This window comes from Crocodylus siamensis, chromosome 11 (genome assembly GCF_052110815.1).
Source record: "Crocodylus siamensis isolate JL-2025a chromosome 11, ASM5211081v1, whole genome shotgun sequence".
Lineage (NCBI taxonomy): Eukaryota > Metazoa > Chordata > Crocodylia > Crocodylidae > Crocodylus > Crocodylus siamensis.
This window is the reverse complement of record NC_143405.1, coordinates 16216950-16233835: the sequence shown is the minus strand read 5'-3', so window position 1 is coordinate 16233835 and position 16886 is coordinate 16216950. Positions and strand designations below refer to the sequence as shown.

The 16886-nt window shown below is 47.2% G+C and overlaps 1 protein-coding gene across 3 annotated transcripts in view; it reads left to right on the top strand.

The window, feature by feature from the left end:
• The first annotated feature begins 568 nt into the window (after nt 1-568).
• EHMT1 (euchromatic histone lysine methyltransferase 1) overlaps nt 569-16886 on the top strand; it is a 153668-nt gene continuing 137350 nt past the window's right edge. Inside the window, exon 1 of one of the 3 annotated variants that reach the window (XM_090021133.1) lies at nt 569-634. In XM_090021133.1, the coding sequence (XP_089877259.1) occupies nt 614-634 (21 nt within the window). In that variant the 5' untranslated portion in view covers nt 569-613. Of the gene's footprint in view, nt 635-4265; nt 4327-16886 lie in introns of those variants that run through there. The other 2 variants (XM_090021138.1, XM_090021136.1) reach the window with 2 other exon arrangements.

Below are 16886 nucleotides of genomic sequence, written 5' to 3'. Positions count from 1 at the left end.
AGCAGTGGCTCTCAACCTTTTTAGACTCAAGCACCCTTCCTTAAACTAGAAGTGCTCCTTGGGAAAATCCCAGCTCTTATTTGCATTTGTTTATTGACCTCTGGGCCGGTCAGGATGTATTTATTAACATTGTGGGCTCCTTGAAATCTCTGGGCTGAGCTCGTGACTTGTCTTTGCCTCCTAACTGTGCTAAGTGGCGCAGCATCCTGGAGCACTCTCGAAAGGATCTCAAGGCACCCCGGGGTGCTGCAGCACTTTGCTTGAGAAGTGGTATGTGCACGCGTGTGCCTACGCAATTCCACAGAAGCCTTCCAAATGCCTCTGAGATCTATTCGTCTATATCCATCCCGGCTCACGACCCGCTGCAGAGCCTTTCTCGGGCTCCCCTCCCCCCACCGCAGCAGCGGCACGTGCTCCTGGCCGTATGGACCCTGGCTGCTGGGCCCCGCCATGACACTGTACGGACATGGAGGCGCATCGGGCGCCGCCATGACCCCGCACGCATGCGCAGCCGCCGCGGGTGCCTCTCCATTGAGAAGAATGAGGGGAAGCAGGGGGAGGAACAGGCGCGAGGAGCCGCCGAGGGGCGGGGCTACGCTCCGGGGCTCCGGCCATGGCCACAGTGGATGCCGAGGTGAGTGAGAGCGGCGGCGTCCATCTACCCCGGGCGGGGGAGAAAGATGGGGGAGCGCGCAGTGGTATCGCCCTGGGCCCGGCAGGTTCCGTGTGCGCCGGGGAGCGGGGCGCGCCCCCCCGCGCTGTGGTTTAGTCCAACTCCTAGGGGGAAGAACGCGGGCGCTCCTGCCATTGTGTGCGCGGGGGGGGCCCGGGACTCTGTATAACTCACACCCCTCCGCGGCTGCCCAGTGGTATGGGCCATGCCGGGGCCGGGGCGCTCGCCGGGAGCCCTCGCATGCAGGTTCCGGGGTTCCCCCGGGTGCAGGCTAGCCCAGCCGAGCCGGAGAGGGCCCCGGGCGCCCCCTAGCGAGGGGCGGGGGAAGCGCACCCTCCCGGCCTGTTGGCCCATGCAGGGTCCGGGGCTCCCCGGCTCGCATGAGCCATGCAGGCTGCGGGGTCCCTCCCACGTGCGAGGGACTAGCCATGCAGGGGCCCGGGCCCGGGTCCGGGCTGCGGCTGGGCATGAGCTATCCAGGGCGCGGGGCTGCGCCCCTACATCCCTGCCCAGCTCCCTGGCTTGGGCACCACGTGGTTGCAGGCATGCCAGGAGCCACACATCATGTGCGTCAGGTGTGGCCCCCTTGGCGCACACTGTTCAGTGTCTGGGCGCTGGGATGTGACCAGGTTTTTTTCTCACCACCTCTTCCACTCTCGCGTGCGGCCAGGTCTAGGTTAGCACTTCCCAAACTTGGCCCGATTCTGGCGCCACGTCCTCAGCAAGGCCCTCTCGCTCCCAACCCCTGTGCCATGACCCCGTCCGCCAATGTTGTGAGCCCGTTGGGGGACTGCTGGTTTGGAGGTTGTGATTATGTTTCCACCGGGCTCCACACGTGGGGTCGTAGCATTGCGGGGGCTGCCTGCCCGCCTGCTGGGTCCAGGGCCTCGGTGCTCGAGGCGAAAGAAAGATGGATGTGTCTCATTTTCTGCTGGGCGCGGAGACCTGCATGGCGATGGGGAGCACTTGTATCCGCTGACCGTCCCCGCTCCCCACGCAGTCAGGGACAGCCCGAACGCCAGCAGCTGCCTGGGACTGACAGGTCAATGTTGCCAACGAGTAGGTGGGAGGGTTTTGTGCCAGTCCTCTTCTGCCTCCTTCCCCTCCCCCCCGAAATCAGCCTCATGTTTCCCTTCTTCCTCAAGGTAACCACTGAGTGCCTTCTCAAACTCGTTAATCAGGCAGTGACGCTTAGCTACTGCCTCATTTACCCTTCTTACAAGGCACCTTGACATTTTGGAGGGATTTTTTTTTTTTTAATTTGTATCCGAAGCCAAATTAGCCAAAATTATTTCCATATCCAAGGGTCCAGTGGCCCTACTACCGGCTAACATCCTCCACCTGCACCTGGGGCTTCAGATGTTTCCAAAACCTTTGGCGGGCATCCTACTTGCAGGCCCAAGCCTGGAGGCTTGGGGTTCGGATACCCCCGAGTTTTGCTTGCCCTTAGCCATACAGCTGCAGGAGCAAGCAAGGGAGGAGAGTCGGAGCAAACAAGGGAGAAGAAATTTTGGAGGGATGCACTTAAATATAAAACCAAACCTTCTCTTTCTTCTCAGTCCAGTAAGCAAGTTGGAGGTGTTACAAAGGAAATGCATTTTCATTAAACAGGTAGTTTCTAAACAACGCAGAGGAAGAGTAGCTTCCAAAAAACCACCAGAAGTTAGAACCTTGCTCTCAGACACGGGAACAGTGGGCTGCAGAAGGAGAGAAGGCAAATTTTCCTTTTGTGAGAACAACTTTTTGGGACCAAGGGACTTCATAGGTTACCAGGAAGCAAAATGCCTTTGCAGGCTAGTCTCTGTTGGTTGAGTGTGCATCCATTGGTGTTCCTTTCACTTTCCTTTTGCCTATTTGGCAGAAATGGGTGCAGCAACCACTCCAGGGTAAAGCTGATCAGGGAAAGGTTGGGACGCACTTTCTGTGGGAGGTGGAGTACACTGCAACTTTTCAGGGGTCTGTCAGTGCAGTTGGACTGTACAGCTTCCAGCCACTAAGCTTTTATTTGCTCAAGGTTCACATGGCTATAATAGTTTGAAATGTGCTGTTTCTGGAGGGTGAAAGATTATTTGATCCAGAGCAAAAATCCCTGAAGAAAATGGTGTTTGCCAACTTCCCTGATCCCATAATGGCAATTAGTCATATGATGCATAACTCCAGGTGTCCCCAAAGGTTATAAAATGAAGCTCAAGGTATCCCATTAAAGAATATAAACATCTCATAGAGCTGAGATGCCTTTTTGCTTGCTTGCCATCTGAATGAAAGGCTACAGCTTTCTGAACATCATTTCAGAATGTGTTACCTTTTTGTACGTCCACATGCAGGTTAAACAGTAGATTGCAACAGGTTGAGTGGAGACCCTTCACAGGCCAAGAACGCCACTGTATATGTGTGAACAAAATGCACATAGCTGTTGCATACTGATAACTCCATAGCTACTGAGTGCAGTTAATGATCAACATCCTCCAACAGGTTGGCTGCACCTTGCATATCAGGTATACAGGAGGATAGGCTGTCACCTTTCCCAGCCTGCTATTCTAAAATTGAATGCAAAATGTTATGCAGTGGCAGAGAAATTTCAGCTACAAGTGAGATGAGCTACACAGATGGCAATGTCAGCAGATCTTTGTATAGCACTTTGAAGGTACATCCTGAATTTTTTTATGTAGGCAGAAGTCTCTTTGATTTCCGTGGGAGTTCTGCTCAAGGGAGGATGCTGTGTATTGGATTCAGTCATAACGGCAGTCGAGGGCCTGATCCTGCTACCATTGCTCTTGTATAGCAATGCCTGTCAGGGGGATGTGGTATGAATCATGCCATGTGACATAAGAATTAGCAATTCCATCCTTTTATCTGCCAGCTCTGTTGAGTTGGTGCTGCCTGGTTGCAACCAAGGCAGAGGTCTATTCTTAACACAGCAACTCTCAGCACACAGGTGAGTCTTACAAATACGCACATGTACACGCACGCGCGCGCACACACACACACTATTTTTAGGGGAAATCTCCCAAGGGTCTGGCTGAGGTCTGTTCCATATGTAATTTTCTGAAGAGATACTGAGAAACACTGGTCTAAGGATGCTGGCAGTGGAATTTGATGGGAGGGAAGAATCATGAATTATTTGGTCCTTTCAGATCAGTCCTTTCTTGCTTTTCTACCCCATCTCAGTTCCAAGAAATTAACAGACCAGATTTCGCTCTCATTTGCACTCCAGGAAAACGCATTGAAGTCAGTAGGGCTGCAGCGGCTTCAGTTCACAGCAGAATATGGAAAACTGATGCGGTTCTGGTGTAAATATTCAGCAGCTGAAATAGTGAAGCAGAGACTGGCATCCTTTGATCAGTCTCTATGACTAGATGAATTGACAAAGAAACTGGGTAGCATTAAGAAATGATGTTGTATGGTCAGAAGAGTCATAGTTCCTTCCTTTATCCAGAGCTTAGCGTGCTGGATAGAAGGTGTTTCTACCTCTGCCCTTGGGGTGTGGAGGGGAGGGAACAAATGTGTATTTGGTACAGCTGTGGGAAGTATCTACAGCAGCTTTTATGAGCCTGTCCATTGTCTTGCGCTATTGATGATCTGTTAATTTCAGATAAAAACGCCTTCAACCTGTCCTGCAGCTCGCACCTGCTGGAGAGCGGAGGACCATAAAGGCAAGCTTCTTGTCCAGTGATTGTTATCTTGTGTCAAGTCATTCAGTTTTGCGATGTGGCAAGTAGACTGTGCATCCCAGTGAGTGGTTGAGTTTCCAGTTGATCAGCTGTCCTGTGAGTGGATAGTTGGACTCTCAGCTGCTTCTGTTGATGATTTTTACTGGTAACAAGTGCTTGCATGAGTTCAGTTTGGTTCAAATGACTAGGATGATAAAGGTTAAAGTTTGGGGGCCTGATTCTCCTCGACTTACCCAATATTAAACTAGTGTAGCTCCATTGAATATGATAGTGGTGTTCCTCATTTATATTACTGTGGATCAAAGAATCCAACCTGGGGTTTGGGCACCTTTTAAAACAGTAGTTTGGGGTGAGTTCTGTTGCAGTATGCAGGGCCCTCAAAGCATTATGGCCATGTCCCTACAAGCAGGAACGTAGGTTCCGCAGGGACAGATAGAAGCTGCACATATTTGTGCCACTGCTAGTTGTTCCTGGGAAACGCCCCTGCACTGGTGCATAGCAGGCTGCCCCAGGTGGGGGGCCAGCAACTTGGCTGGCCCCAGCAGCATTACCTGGGGTCCTGTGGACTTTTCCGGGCTCCAGGCATGCAGGTCCTGGCTGGCAGCTGAAGCGTGGCTTTGGCCGGCCTGGTTCTGGTTTTGGGTGGTGCACACTGTCACCGCATGCACCATGCCGCTTTTTTTTTGGTGTGGGTGTTTTTTGACACCAGCATCTCCCAGGGTCAAAAAACCTGCTAATTAGCAGCACGGCAACCACCTGCAAGTGCAGTAGTTTGTGGCCCTGTTTGCTCATCTGGACGTGCCCCATCTGTGTCCTTAAGGGTCTCTGTATCTGGATTGCATCATAACCACAATGACTCTGGAGTGGCTACATCCCTCCCAACATCTGTGCAGGTCTGCACTGGTTTGCTCATCAAGACATGTTTCTTTCAGGTCTGTTGATGACAAGCTGGTGGCCTGCCTTTTACAGTGTACTGTTACCAACAGGTTCTGCAGTTTTTCCATCTCAGATGAGTGATTTTGATGTGCGTAAAAACAAGGTGATTTCAAGCACTTTCTTCCAGGCCCCAGTGCTTAGCTACAGAGCATAGAAGATGCACAGCTTTGAAGAAAGCAGCTTTTCTTTTTTGACATGATAATGAATTTTTTTTGTCATTTTCCCCCTCCCATATCTGTCTGATCTGTAAAATCCTGTTCCTGCAGATGCAGCTTTTCCCCTGTAAGGTGAACAGATGACAAGACAGCTCTGTAGGGCCAGATTTCCCAGGGTGCACTACCCAGAGTTGGGGCCAGACCTTCCAAAGATCTCAGCACCTGCCAGCTCCCAATGTGGCCCCAGTGGGCAGATTTTCAATAGAGAGCACTCAACATGCTGAGCAGTTCTGAAAATCTGGCTCATGGCACTCACACAGCCCTGGCTTTGATTCCTGCTCTCATCTCCTTAGCCAGCTGGTGCTGGGAGATCTCTAGGCAGGCCCCTGTCTTGTATTGTTAACCCTCTAGCAGATTAAGGGAGCCAGCTGTAACTGGCCGCAGTGAGCTTCCTGTTCACTGGGTCCAGGCTGGAGGGAGGATGCTGTGGTAGGCCATTAAGTAGGTCCATAGTGATAATGGAAGGAGCTCTGGACTTAAGAAATGCCCCTGAGGTATCAATTTGTAGTTGATTTTCAGTTCCCCCCCTTTCATTTTTGCAGGTGAGATGATGTGCAGTTCTTTTAGTCTGTCCTGTTCTGCCTCCTTTCTCACTTACACGTGCTGGCTGGTATTATCAGGATCAGTGAGGGGTGGGATAATTTGCTTTCCCAGTGCCATAACTTGGGATAAGTAGGTTGCTTCAGGGTTAGTTAAAACATGAGCACCTCTTTCTTTTCCTCTTGCACTTGATGGCCAAGGGGGTGTTTTCTTCATTTTTATCTAATTTAAAGAACTAGCAAACAATAAGCCTATTTGAGCTCATGTACACAGATTGAAAAAAAGATTTTCAATTAATTTGGCCCCACTTCTAGGATAAAACTTGGCCAGGGAATCTGGCTTCCAGCGTTTCAGCCATGTGCTTTTCCTTCCGGGGATGAAAGGTAGATTTTTTGACTATGTGCAGGGAAGCATGTCATCTTCGTTTTAGCAGGTTTAAGTAAACCGTAAACTCTTTTCCAAGACTCATTTTGACCTGTTAGCATATGCTAGAATGCCACGCTTTTTTGTCCATAGTAGGATTTTACCAAATGTTAACCAACATGTGATAAACAACCCACCTTTTCTCCTACTGTGAATCAAGCCAAGATAGAAAAAAGCACCTCTGTGCCCGTCGGGACAGCACCTCGGGCTTGGTCTACACTAAAAAGTTTTACCAGCATAGCTTTTAGTCTAGGGTGTACTATTATTTTACTGTATAGTGGTAAAAGCCCTAGTGCAGGCATATTTTACTAGAAGGGAGGTGAAATCCTGCTATGGTTTATTCTGCTTCCCAAGCTGGAGGCTTGGTCTACGCTTGACAGACTCAGCTATGCCAGCAAATCTGCTAGGAGTGTGAAAAAATCACCTTACAACTGACATCACTCTGTCAGCAAAAGCCCTACTGAAAACATAGTTATACCAAAATAATACTTATTCCATTCAGGGAATGGGAACCGGCTGAAGTTATATGAGTAAAAGAACTCTTTTGCAGGTATAAGCGACATCACCCTTAGGAGGGTTTTTCTGGTTTAAATCTGGCACAAACCCTTTAAGTGTAGACAAGCGCAGAATAAACTACTAGTATGGGCACTTTTTATACTAGTATGACTGTGCCCATGCAAGGAGGTTTTTGCTTTGATTAATACTTTCTAGTAGAGACAAGCCCTAAGAAGGACTGTTGTGCCCTCTCATCAAGTGAGAAATGCTCCTTCAAAGGACCCTTACAAATACTCCTGGGCCTGCCACCCTGCTGTCTGCTTCTGCCCCAAGTGGTTTTCTTCAAGTCTAAATCTGAATGTGGTTTGGTTCCACTGGGTGATTTGTAGCACAAGAAAATGTCTCTGTGTTACACTATATGGCAACTACTGCATGATGCAAGCAAGTATGGCAGGGGCATCAGCTATTTGCATGGTTAAGGAACTGGGTTGGCTGAAGGTGAGCTGTTAAATAGTAAATCCCCCCCTTTCAGTTTTTCATCTCTTTTGCAAGGGGTATTTCTCAAGCACAGTGGCAAATGGTGGCAGTTTAGGATAGAAGGGGAAGACCAATGGATCAGGAAGTTAAAGCCCGTATATTTAGGTCTAGGTCTCTGCATATTAATAGTCTCAAAGAAGCAGCATGCAGTAAAGTGGAGGAAAAAGGCTGAGGCAGTGATTTTTCTCCTTCCTCCTAAATTAAATTCAGATGGACTTTGATGACTAGGATTATAGTAAGGTAAGTGGCTTATGCCATTCCGTATAGACCAATGTAAAACAATGCAAGTAGGAACAAAGGTGCAAAAAGGGATTATTGCTTCTCAGGTCAGATAGTGCAATGCAGAGGTCTTGCATTTGGGGTTGATGGTGGACAGAACAGCCAGAACAAGCAGGACAGCATTTGGGGCAGAACAGAGGCAGCTACAGGCACATCCGACAGTGGAACAGCATTTAGGCTGTGATTAACAAAATTAAGGGGACAGCCAGACTTCTGCGCGAGGAAAATGAAAAGGAGTGGGTAGCCAGAATTACCTGATTTCAGCTGGACCAGAAGCTTAGGGAACACAGGAGTGGAATAGGGCCATCTCAGGGAGCAGCTAATTGTGACTTAAGGGAACTCAGAAATACTCTGTGTTTCGGGCGTGCTTAGGCTGGGATAAAGGATGTTCGTGGACACAGTAGCATTTGTGTTCTAGCTAACACAATTAAAACTGGTGTGCGCAAGGCAAATTGCACGTTAACACATGTCAGAAAGGAACCCTAATCTCCCACTAGGCTTCACCTTACTCTGCTAATGTGTTACAATGCAGTTAATGGTGTGATCAGCTCTTGTAGTTGGTTTTTTTTTTCTTTAAGCCTGAGTTTCTGGAGTCACACAAGAAACTAAGCTGCCAGCTTCTTTTATTTCAAAGTAAATTTCTAGCTTTCCTCGTTTGAGAGAGAGCTTGAAAATGTGATCCTCAGAAGCATATAAAACCACACCTTTACAACTCTAATTATTTTAAAAATGATCTCCTGATTTGCTAGGTGTTGGGGGGTGAGGGGGAGAGGGACGGCGACAGACGGGGACTGATTCCTGGTTTTTGGAATACTTGAGGTTGGCACTGTAGAAATTGTCCTTTCTACAGCAGAGTTTCTACACATTCATTACAACATTTTAGCTAACAGGTTTAATCTCAGTGTAGATAAAGTTTCTGAAAGTGTGCCAGTGGCAGTACCAAAGATGTATGAACAAAACTGGGATTCTCAGATGACCTAACAGGTTGAGGTGCCAAACTCCCTTTGACTTAAAGGGTGTGTCTTCAGTGTAGAGTTATCAGCCCCAGGGTTACCCTAGTGTGGGTGTGAACACCCAGACACAAGTTACTGGGTCCTCTGTAAATTGTCCTGAGCAGGTTGGGGGGGAAAAGTGGGATCATGGGAAGGCATTGGAGGGACATCAGAGCTCAAGTAGACCTGGCCTCCATCTTTACCAAACAGTGGATGGCTTACTAGCCTAAATATAAGCACAACCTGGTGTGTAGTCACCAGGTCTGAATTTCACCAGAAAGCCTGGGTTGAAAGCACCGTTGGACTGAGAGGGTTTTGTGCTAGTGGGAAGGCTGTTGTGGCAACGCTCGGTGTGAACCCATGCTAACTTTGTTATGAGCCCTGGATGGGAGCTGGATGCTCAACTCCCTTAAGATTATCAGAGAGGCTTAAAGGAGTCTGGGGATAGGAAGTTGATGGGTCTTTTATGTACAAAGGATAGATAACAGATTGCATGCTCCACCAAAGGCGGCCAGTGTGAATTGTCTTTAAAAGGTGTTAAAGTAGTATGTAGTGTCTAGGAGACTAAATTGTTGAAGGCCTGACTGCTGTGTACCTCTCTTGTCCTATTATTTCTTATATAAAAATGTTGAGCTTACTAGAACATAAAGCTAATTATAAATAATGTATTAATTGAAGACGGTTGTTAATAATTGATAGATTGAATCCACATCTAAACAGCTTTGTAGCGAGCACCAGGCCAGGCTGCTGACTTGGTGATTATGGTGCGAGGAGGTTTTAATTGCATGCTAATAAAACTCAGGCTAATTCACACAGACTATGTCTGTCTTAAGTGTTAAAGGAACATTACTGTCTTGTATGTTAAATTTGCATAGTGGCCTTAGGACCAGGTGAAAGACAGTCAAGTTGCTCAGTTTCAGTTTGGTGCTGACAAGACATTTTTAAAGTAAAAACTCTCCAAATGGGTTGTTCATAAGATATCTTACAGGATTTGGAGACTTCACTTCAAATTTTACTTCAAATATTTTAACTTCCCTCCAAAATACTGAGGGTTAACAAATAGCACTTATTTAAAAATGGACTTCATCTGTATGAAATTAGGTCCAATAGTTTGCTTTTCCTTCTGTCCCTTCACATGAATATTAACACTGACATAGTGACATGCTGCCAGTATCTCATCGAGGTGCTCCCTTAGAGCCTTTTCCTTTTGCTGGCAAAGCCTGTGTCCTAGAGGTTTGTGTATTCGTAGGGAAGGAGAGAGGAATGGGCAAGTTTTCTATTCCTGTGTATTCCTTCTTCAACTAAAACGGGAGGGAGCAGCACTGTAAGCAATCTTGCATTAAGTATATTAGCTGGAAACATTTCTGCTTTGGCTGTGAAGAGTGTGTACAGAGGTTAACACAGCGTCCAGGTTGGATCATTTGAAGTAGTGGGGAAAGGGGATTTATTCTTTTCTGTTGTTTCTTCAGTCCCTGGCAGTAGAGCTCCTTGTCACTTATGAGCTGAATTGAATCAGTTGTAGTCCCAACAGGTCTGCTTTCTCTTGGTATCCGTGTGCAGTACAAAAGTGGTGCTTTCTGCCTCAAACTGTTGGAATTGGTTCGCCCAGGATTTGGATGACACTCCCTTCTGCACAGAGTACTCTTGGCACCAGTTACCTGACAGGTCTAAGCTCCTTTCTGTTGTAGCATGATGCAGGTAGCAGAGTGCTTTTAATCATTCACGGCTCTTCTTAGTGCACATTGAACTGATTCCTTTCCAAAGTTTCCATTAGTACACCAACAGTATAGGAAAGCTGTTTGCAGATACCTTTTACCTTTCTCATACACCCTGAAGTATTAGACCAGAAGTTTACCAGTCATCAGAGGATCAAGGTGCTGTTTACTAAAGCACACTAGTAGGTATACATATTGGTAGTAGTAGTAGTACTGTGGTTGGTTGTTGCCAGAGACCCCAGTCAGTGATTAGGACCTGCTGTGCTAAGTGACTACCTAAAACATAAAGATGGTCCGTATTCCAAAGAGTTTGCAGTGTAAATATATGACTTTATGGTCCGATATTATCACCAGTACAATCTGGTTGTAAAGAAAAAGGTTGCACACTTACAGTTGGTACCTGACTTACAGGTGATCTGATGGGTTAGGTACTGATAAAAGACAGAAGATATAGGTTAACAGTCTGTCCTTTTATGGCTTACAATCCAGGACACAAGAACAAACACTTATGCTGGTAGCCATGTGGCTACCCACAACAGGGCAATGTAGTTTCTTGTCTATACCCTCTGATGGGACACAGGAGTGGGAAAGAGGCTGATGCACAGACTGGCAGCAGGTTTTCTTGGATTTGCTTGGTTTTCCCATTTTTACCTCTGTTCTCTATCTATACTCTTTGTTTATACATGACTTATTCTAACAAACATTCTCTGGTTGGTTTATTTAAATGTCTTTGTTGAACTGATACTTTGGGAACGAGGCTGAACCAAGTTTTTGCTGGCCTCAGGAGATGGAATCATAGAAAATTAGGGTTGGAGGGGACCTCAGGAGGTGATCTAGTCCAACCGCCTGCTCAGAGGTGTTTCATAGTTGGTGGGATTGGAAGGGACCTGAGCAGATCATCAAGTCCGACCCCCTGCCACGGCAGGAATGAGTACTGGGGTCAAATGACCCCAGCAAGGTGTTTGTCCAGCCTTGTCTTAAAGACCTCCAAGGTAGCCACTTCTCTTGAAAGTTGGTCCCAGATCCTAGCTGCCCTGACAGTGAAGTAGCGCCTCCTGATGTCTAGCCTGAATCTACCCTGTGCCAGCTTGTGACTGTTATTTCTAATCACTCCTGGCAGTGCTTGGGGGAACAGGGACTCCCCCAGTGCCTGCTGCCTGCTGGTCTCCTCTGACTAGTTTGTAACAGGCCGCTAGATCCCCCCTCAGCCTTCTCTTGTGGAGGCTGAACAGGTTCAGGTCCCATAGCCTCTCCTCGTAGGGCCTGCCCTGCTGCCCCGATCACATGAGTGGCCTCCTCTGGCCCCTCTCCATGTTGTCCACATCCCTCCTGAAGTGCGGCGCCCAGAATTGGATGCAGTACTCCAGCTGCGGCCTGACCAGTGCCGCATAGAGGGGGAGGATCACCTCCTTGGACCTGCTCGAGATGCATCTGTGGATGCATGCCAAGGTGCGGTTGGCCTTCCTGACTGCTTCCCCACACTGCCGGCCCGTGTTCATCTCAGCATCAATGATGACTCCGAGATCCTTTTCTGCCTCTGCACTGACAAGAAGGGAGTTCCCCAGCCGGTAGGTATGGTGCTGGTTCTTCCTCCCCAGGTGCAGCACGTTGCACTTGTCAGGGTTGAATCCCATCCTGTTCTCATCCCCCCACATCTTAATGTCATCTGCGAATTTGAACAGGGTGCTTTTTACCCCCTCGTACAAGTCACTGATGAAGATGTTGAACAATGCAGGCCCGAGGACTGAGCCCTGGGGGACCCTGCTACCCCCATCCCTCCAGGTCGAAAATGACCCATCCACCACCACTCTCTGGGTGCGGCCCTCCAGCCAGTTGGCGACACATTTGACTGGGTGGGTGTTGACACCACAGTCTGCCAGTTTTTTAATGAGAACGGGGTGAGAGACAGTGTCGAAGGCCTTCTTAAAGTCCAGAAAGACTATGTCCACTGCTGCCCCTGCATCTAAGGATTTGGTGACCTGGTCGTAGAAGGCCACCAGGTTGGTCTGACAGGACCTGCCGCTAATGAACCTGTGTTGGTTGCGCCTAAGCATAATCTCCCCTGCTGGCCCCTCGTGGACATGTGCCAGGATAATTCTCTCAAAAAGCTTGCCCAGGATCGAGGTAAGACTAACTGGCCTATAGTTCCCCGGGTCCTCCTTCCTCCCCTTTTTGAAGACAGGAACCACATTGGGCCTCTTCCAGTCCTCTGTCACCACACCAGGGCACCACGAGTGCTCGTACAGCCGTGCCAGGGGTCCCGCAATGACCTCAGCTATTTCCCTCAGCACTCGGGGGTGGATATCGTCTGGACCAGTTGATTTAAATACGTCCAGTCCCTCCAGAAGTTCCCTGACTAGATCCTCCCTGACCCTTGGCCTAGGTGCGCCTCCCCTGGGGCCTGAGGGGGGCCCAGTGTGGGGGCTGATCCAGTCCCTGCTCAGGAAAATGGAGAAAAAGAAGTCGTTAAATAGGTTAGCTTTGTTGTCTGGTGCGACGACCAGATTTCCTAGTGTGTCTTGCAGGGGGCCTACGTTACCCGGTACCTTCTTTTTGCCCCCTATGTATTTAAAAAAGGACTTCTTTTTAATGTGTTAATTCAGTGGAATATATGTCCTCATGAAAATTAAAATTCTGGAAGGCAGAATGTCTTATCTCCTTCCTTCACCACCTTGGAACGCTACTTGTCACTGTCCTGTCTTCACCTTGGCTTATGGTTATCACTGACACACATACGCACTATAGCAAAATTACATCTAATATGTTTGCTTATGTCAGTTACTACTGCTAACATTTTAAAGGTAAAGTTATGATATGGTATATTTGGATGATCTATTTTAATCAAATAGATTAAATAGATTCTGGTGGCCCTCCTGCCTATTGTCTCCTTCTAGGCCTTTCTTTTGCTCTGTTTAATTTGATCTCATTAATGGCTTAGCTGCATGTATTGATTGCATTCTTTACTTTGGCAACCAGGCTAGTTGTAATGTTTGCAAAAAAAAAAGGTTCACTCTGCAGTCACTTGGAAGCAGGCTTTGAGGCCTTTTGCTTTAGCCATGCTTCTGAAACTTGGTCCAGGCCTCTTGAAAATGGCCAGTGCTGGCAACACAAGTTTGCTTTACCTTAACCAAGGTCTCATCTTCACTACAGATTTCTGTCCAAAAAAGCTGTTTTATCACCATATGTTTGCATATGTTTGTAAACCCATAGAATCGGAGGAGGATCGTCTAGTTCACCTCCTTGCACAAATACAGGATATACTATTCCTAAACCATCCCAGACAGCTGCCGCGATGGCCTGTTTGTGAAAAGCTCCAATGAAGGAGGTTCCACAGATTCCCTGGGGAGCTACCCTTCTTATAGTTAGGAGGGGTTTTTTGAGATTTGATTTAAATTACTTTGTTTCAGTTTAAGCCCATTTCCTCATGTCCTGTGCTTTGTGGGAAAGGCAAATAACTCTTCTCTCTTTTCCTTATGGCAGTCTTTCAGACAGTTGAAATCTACTGTCATGCCCCCCTGCCTTAATCTTCTTTTTTCCAGACTAAATGTACTGTACCTTGTAACTTCAGCCTTTCCTGGTACTACTTGTTTTCCAAGCCTTTTATCATCTTTGTTGTTTGCCTCTAGAGTAAAAGAAAGGCAGACCAGAAGGACCTCCCCTTCTGGTTGCTGAATAAAGACTCCTCCTCTGATGATACAAACTCCCAGCGAATGTAGAGCAACTGGCAAAATGCCACTGTGGACACACTCCAGCGGTGAAACAGTGTTGGCAGCTCTAAACACTGGGCTTCTACCCATAGTGCACTGTGTCTTTTGCCAAAACAGTGCTTTAAAATGGGGATTCAACACTGGCAAGAGCAGCCAAGTACGCACCGGTCCAGTGATGTAGCAATGTTGGCAGCCCCTAGCTGACAAAATTCCAGTGGCAAAATGGCAGGGATGATCTAAGAGCCAGGGGCACAGGCAGCATCATGGGACATTATGATATAGCAAGCACCCATGGGTGCTTTTAAATGTTTGGAAAAATTGACAGATGCTCCCCTGGTCCCAGGAAGCCCAACACCCCCCCCCCCCCCGCAGTTACTTCTACTGCAATGATATTTTCTTCTATAGGGAAACCTAAATTGTGATGTGCTGTCCTTTGGTTCCCATGTTATTTCTCTGAGGAGTCAGGTGTCTTACCATGCACTAGGATGATAGTGCTTGTACTGTCCTTGTTTGTCAAAACAAGGAGCCCAATGAAGGAGTTACATAATTTTCCTTCTTTTCCACCCCCATTTTCTATTTATAAACTTTTTCTCCCTAATATATTATTAATTGACCTCTTTATAGCGCTGTAAAGATGGTTCTGCTCACTTCCTCAAATAACTTCTGGCCTACATATCAAGGAAAAAAAAACAGATTTTCCTTATTTCTATGAGTAGATGCCGAGCTTCAGGCTTGACCAGTGCTGGTGGGTGCAGACATGTAAGAAGAGCAGGGAGCTGCAGATTCTCTCTGTGCAGGCCTGTCGGGGTGAGTTACCTTGAGTTTTGTGCGGGGAGAGCTTTTGCAGAGGGTTACCCTGCCTGGGTTTGCCAGCACAGGTGGCATGTTCCCGGTTCTGATCCTGCAGCTCTGAAATCAGTAGGAGGTTTGGCATTGACTTCATTGGAAGTGAGACTGACCCCTTTGCGTTCTTGTGATGCAGCATGTAGCAGCTTACAGCAGCGTTTGGCCTTTTTCTCTTTTCAAGTTCTATTGCAGAGGCCTCATACATTTCGGAGAAAGATCTGTTGGATGAACCTGATTATGAGCTTTAGAATTTGCCTACAGCAGTGTCCAAAATGACTTAATAGACTTGTTAAATCCAACATTATCAAAATTCTGCTAAGTGGCCTTGCTTCATCACTGAATGGCTTTACTCTGTCACAGAGAAAAGCCACTCGCATGATTAGAGGCCAGAAGAGCAAGCCATACGAGGAAAGGCTGACAGACATGGGACAGTTCAGCCTAGAAAAGAGAAGACTTCAGGGGTGGGGGGATTTGGTGGCAGCTTACAGATATATCAGAGGAGATCATCAGGGGCTAGACAAGCAACTGTTCACCAAAGCGCTCCAGGGGAAACCAGGAACAATGGTCATAAACACCTAGAAGAAGGTTTCAGACTGGATGTAAGGGAAAACTTCACAGTTCATGTGACCAGGCTCCAGAATAGACTCCCAGCAGGGCTGGTGCAGGCACCTACCCTGAAGATCTTCAAAAGGAGACTGGACGTGCACCTTGCTGGGGTTATTTGACCCCAGCAATCTTTCCTGCCCAGAGCAGGGGGACTGGACCTGATCATCTCATGAGATCCCTTCCAGCCCTAAACTTATGTGAATGTGTAAATACACACACTCTTGACTGTCAGGAGGATGGCATGTCTGAACTGCAGTGCCCAGACAGTGGCAAGCATATTTGTAGATCAGGGAGGGATGTGCCATCTTCCTGAGTACCTGCTGTACCCAGTGGATATTGTTAGATTTGGTTATATGTTTTCAAGTATGCAGGGCCTACTTACGATTTTTCTAGTTCTGTGAGCACTGACTGACATCTTCTCTTTGATTTGTACCAAGCCACTTGAACTCTTCTTTATTAATGTGAAGCAGAGGTATGCACAGAGGATGGAGAGTCACAATCTCTGCAGATATAACCTCGTGGGTAAGGCATGGGAATGGTCACCAGGTGCAGAGTGGAATTCTGTTCCCTGATCTGTCACAGAGTTTGGGCAAAAGATTTAATTGTTATCTCTGCCCCACTTTTGCTATCTGGAAAATGGTGATAATGCTACTAACTCACTTCTTGGAATGTGAGACAGAATTCATTAATATAATATCAATTGCTTGGTGATCCTGTGAAGCATCATGAGGGTGACATACTTATCATCAATTACATAGAAAGGATGATAAGTCATTTAGCATGTGGTTACTGATTTGTTTTGTTTTGGTTTTTTTTGTGATGCAGATTTTATCTGCTGAATTAGACACGTCTCAGACCTGACTTTTCAACAGCAATCAGTGGCCCTGCCTTGCATCTAGGTCAGTGGGAGGTACAGATGCTGAGTAATTGTGCAGGATAGGTTCTTGGGGTTAGAACTTAAGTACTGAAGATCTGAACTACCTAAAATCAGAGCCTTCTTGAAAATATTTACTTTAATCTCCCTCATTTTCATGGGGATAATGAACATCCCTGTCTAATAACACTCTGAAGGAAGAAAGAACTTTATAAAGGCTAAAGATTCTTCCTTGTTTCTTCATTTATACATAATTAATCAGTTTCACACAATCATAGCCCCCACTGCCTGTTTTTATGTCCTTGTTAACAGTAAAACTTTCTTTTGCATAGAATTAGCTTTGTAATTTTGCATTACTCATTACATTAGCTTGTAAA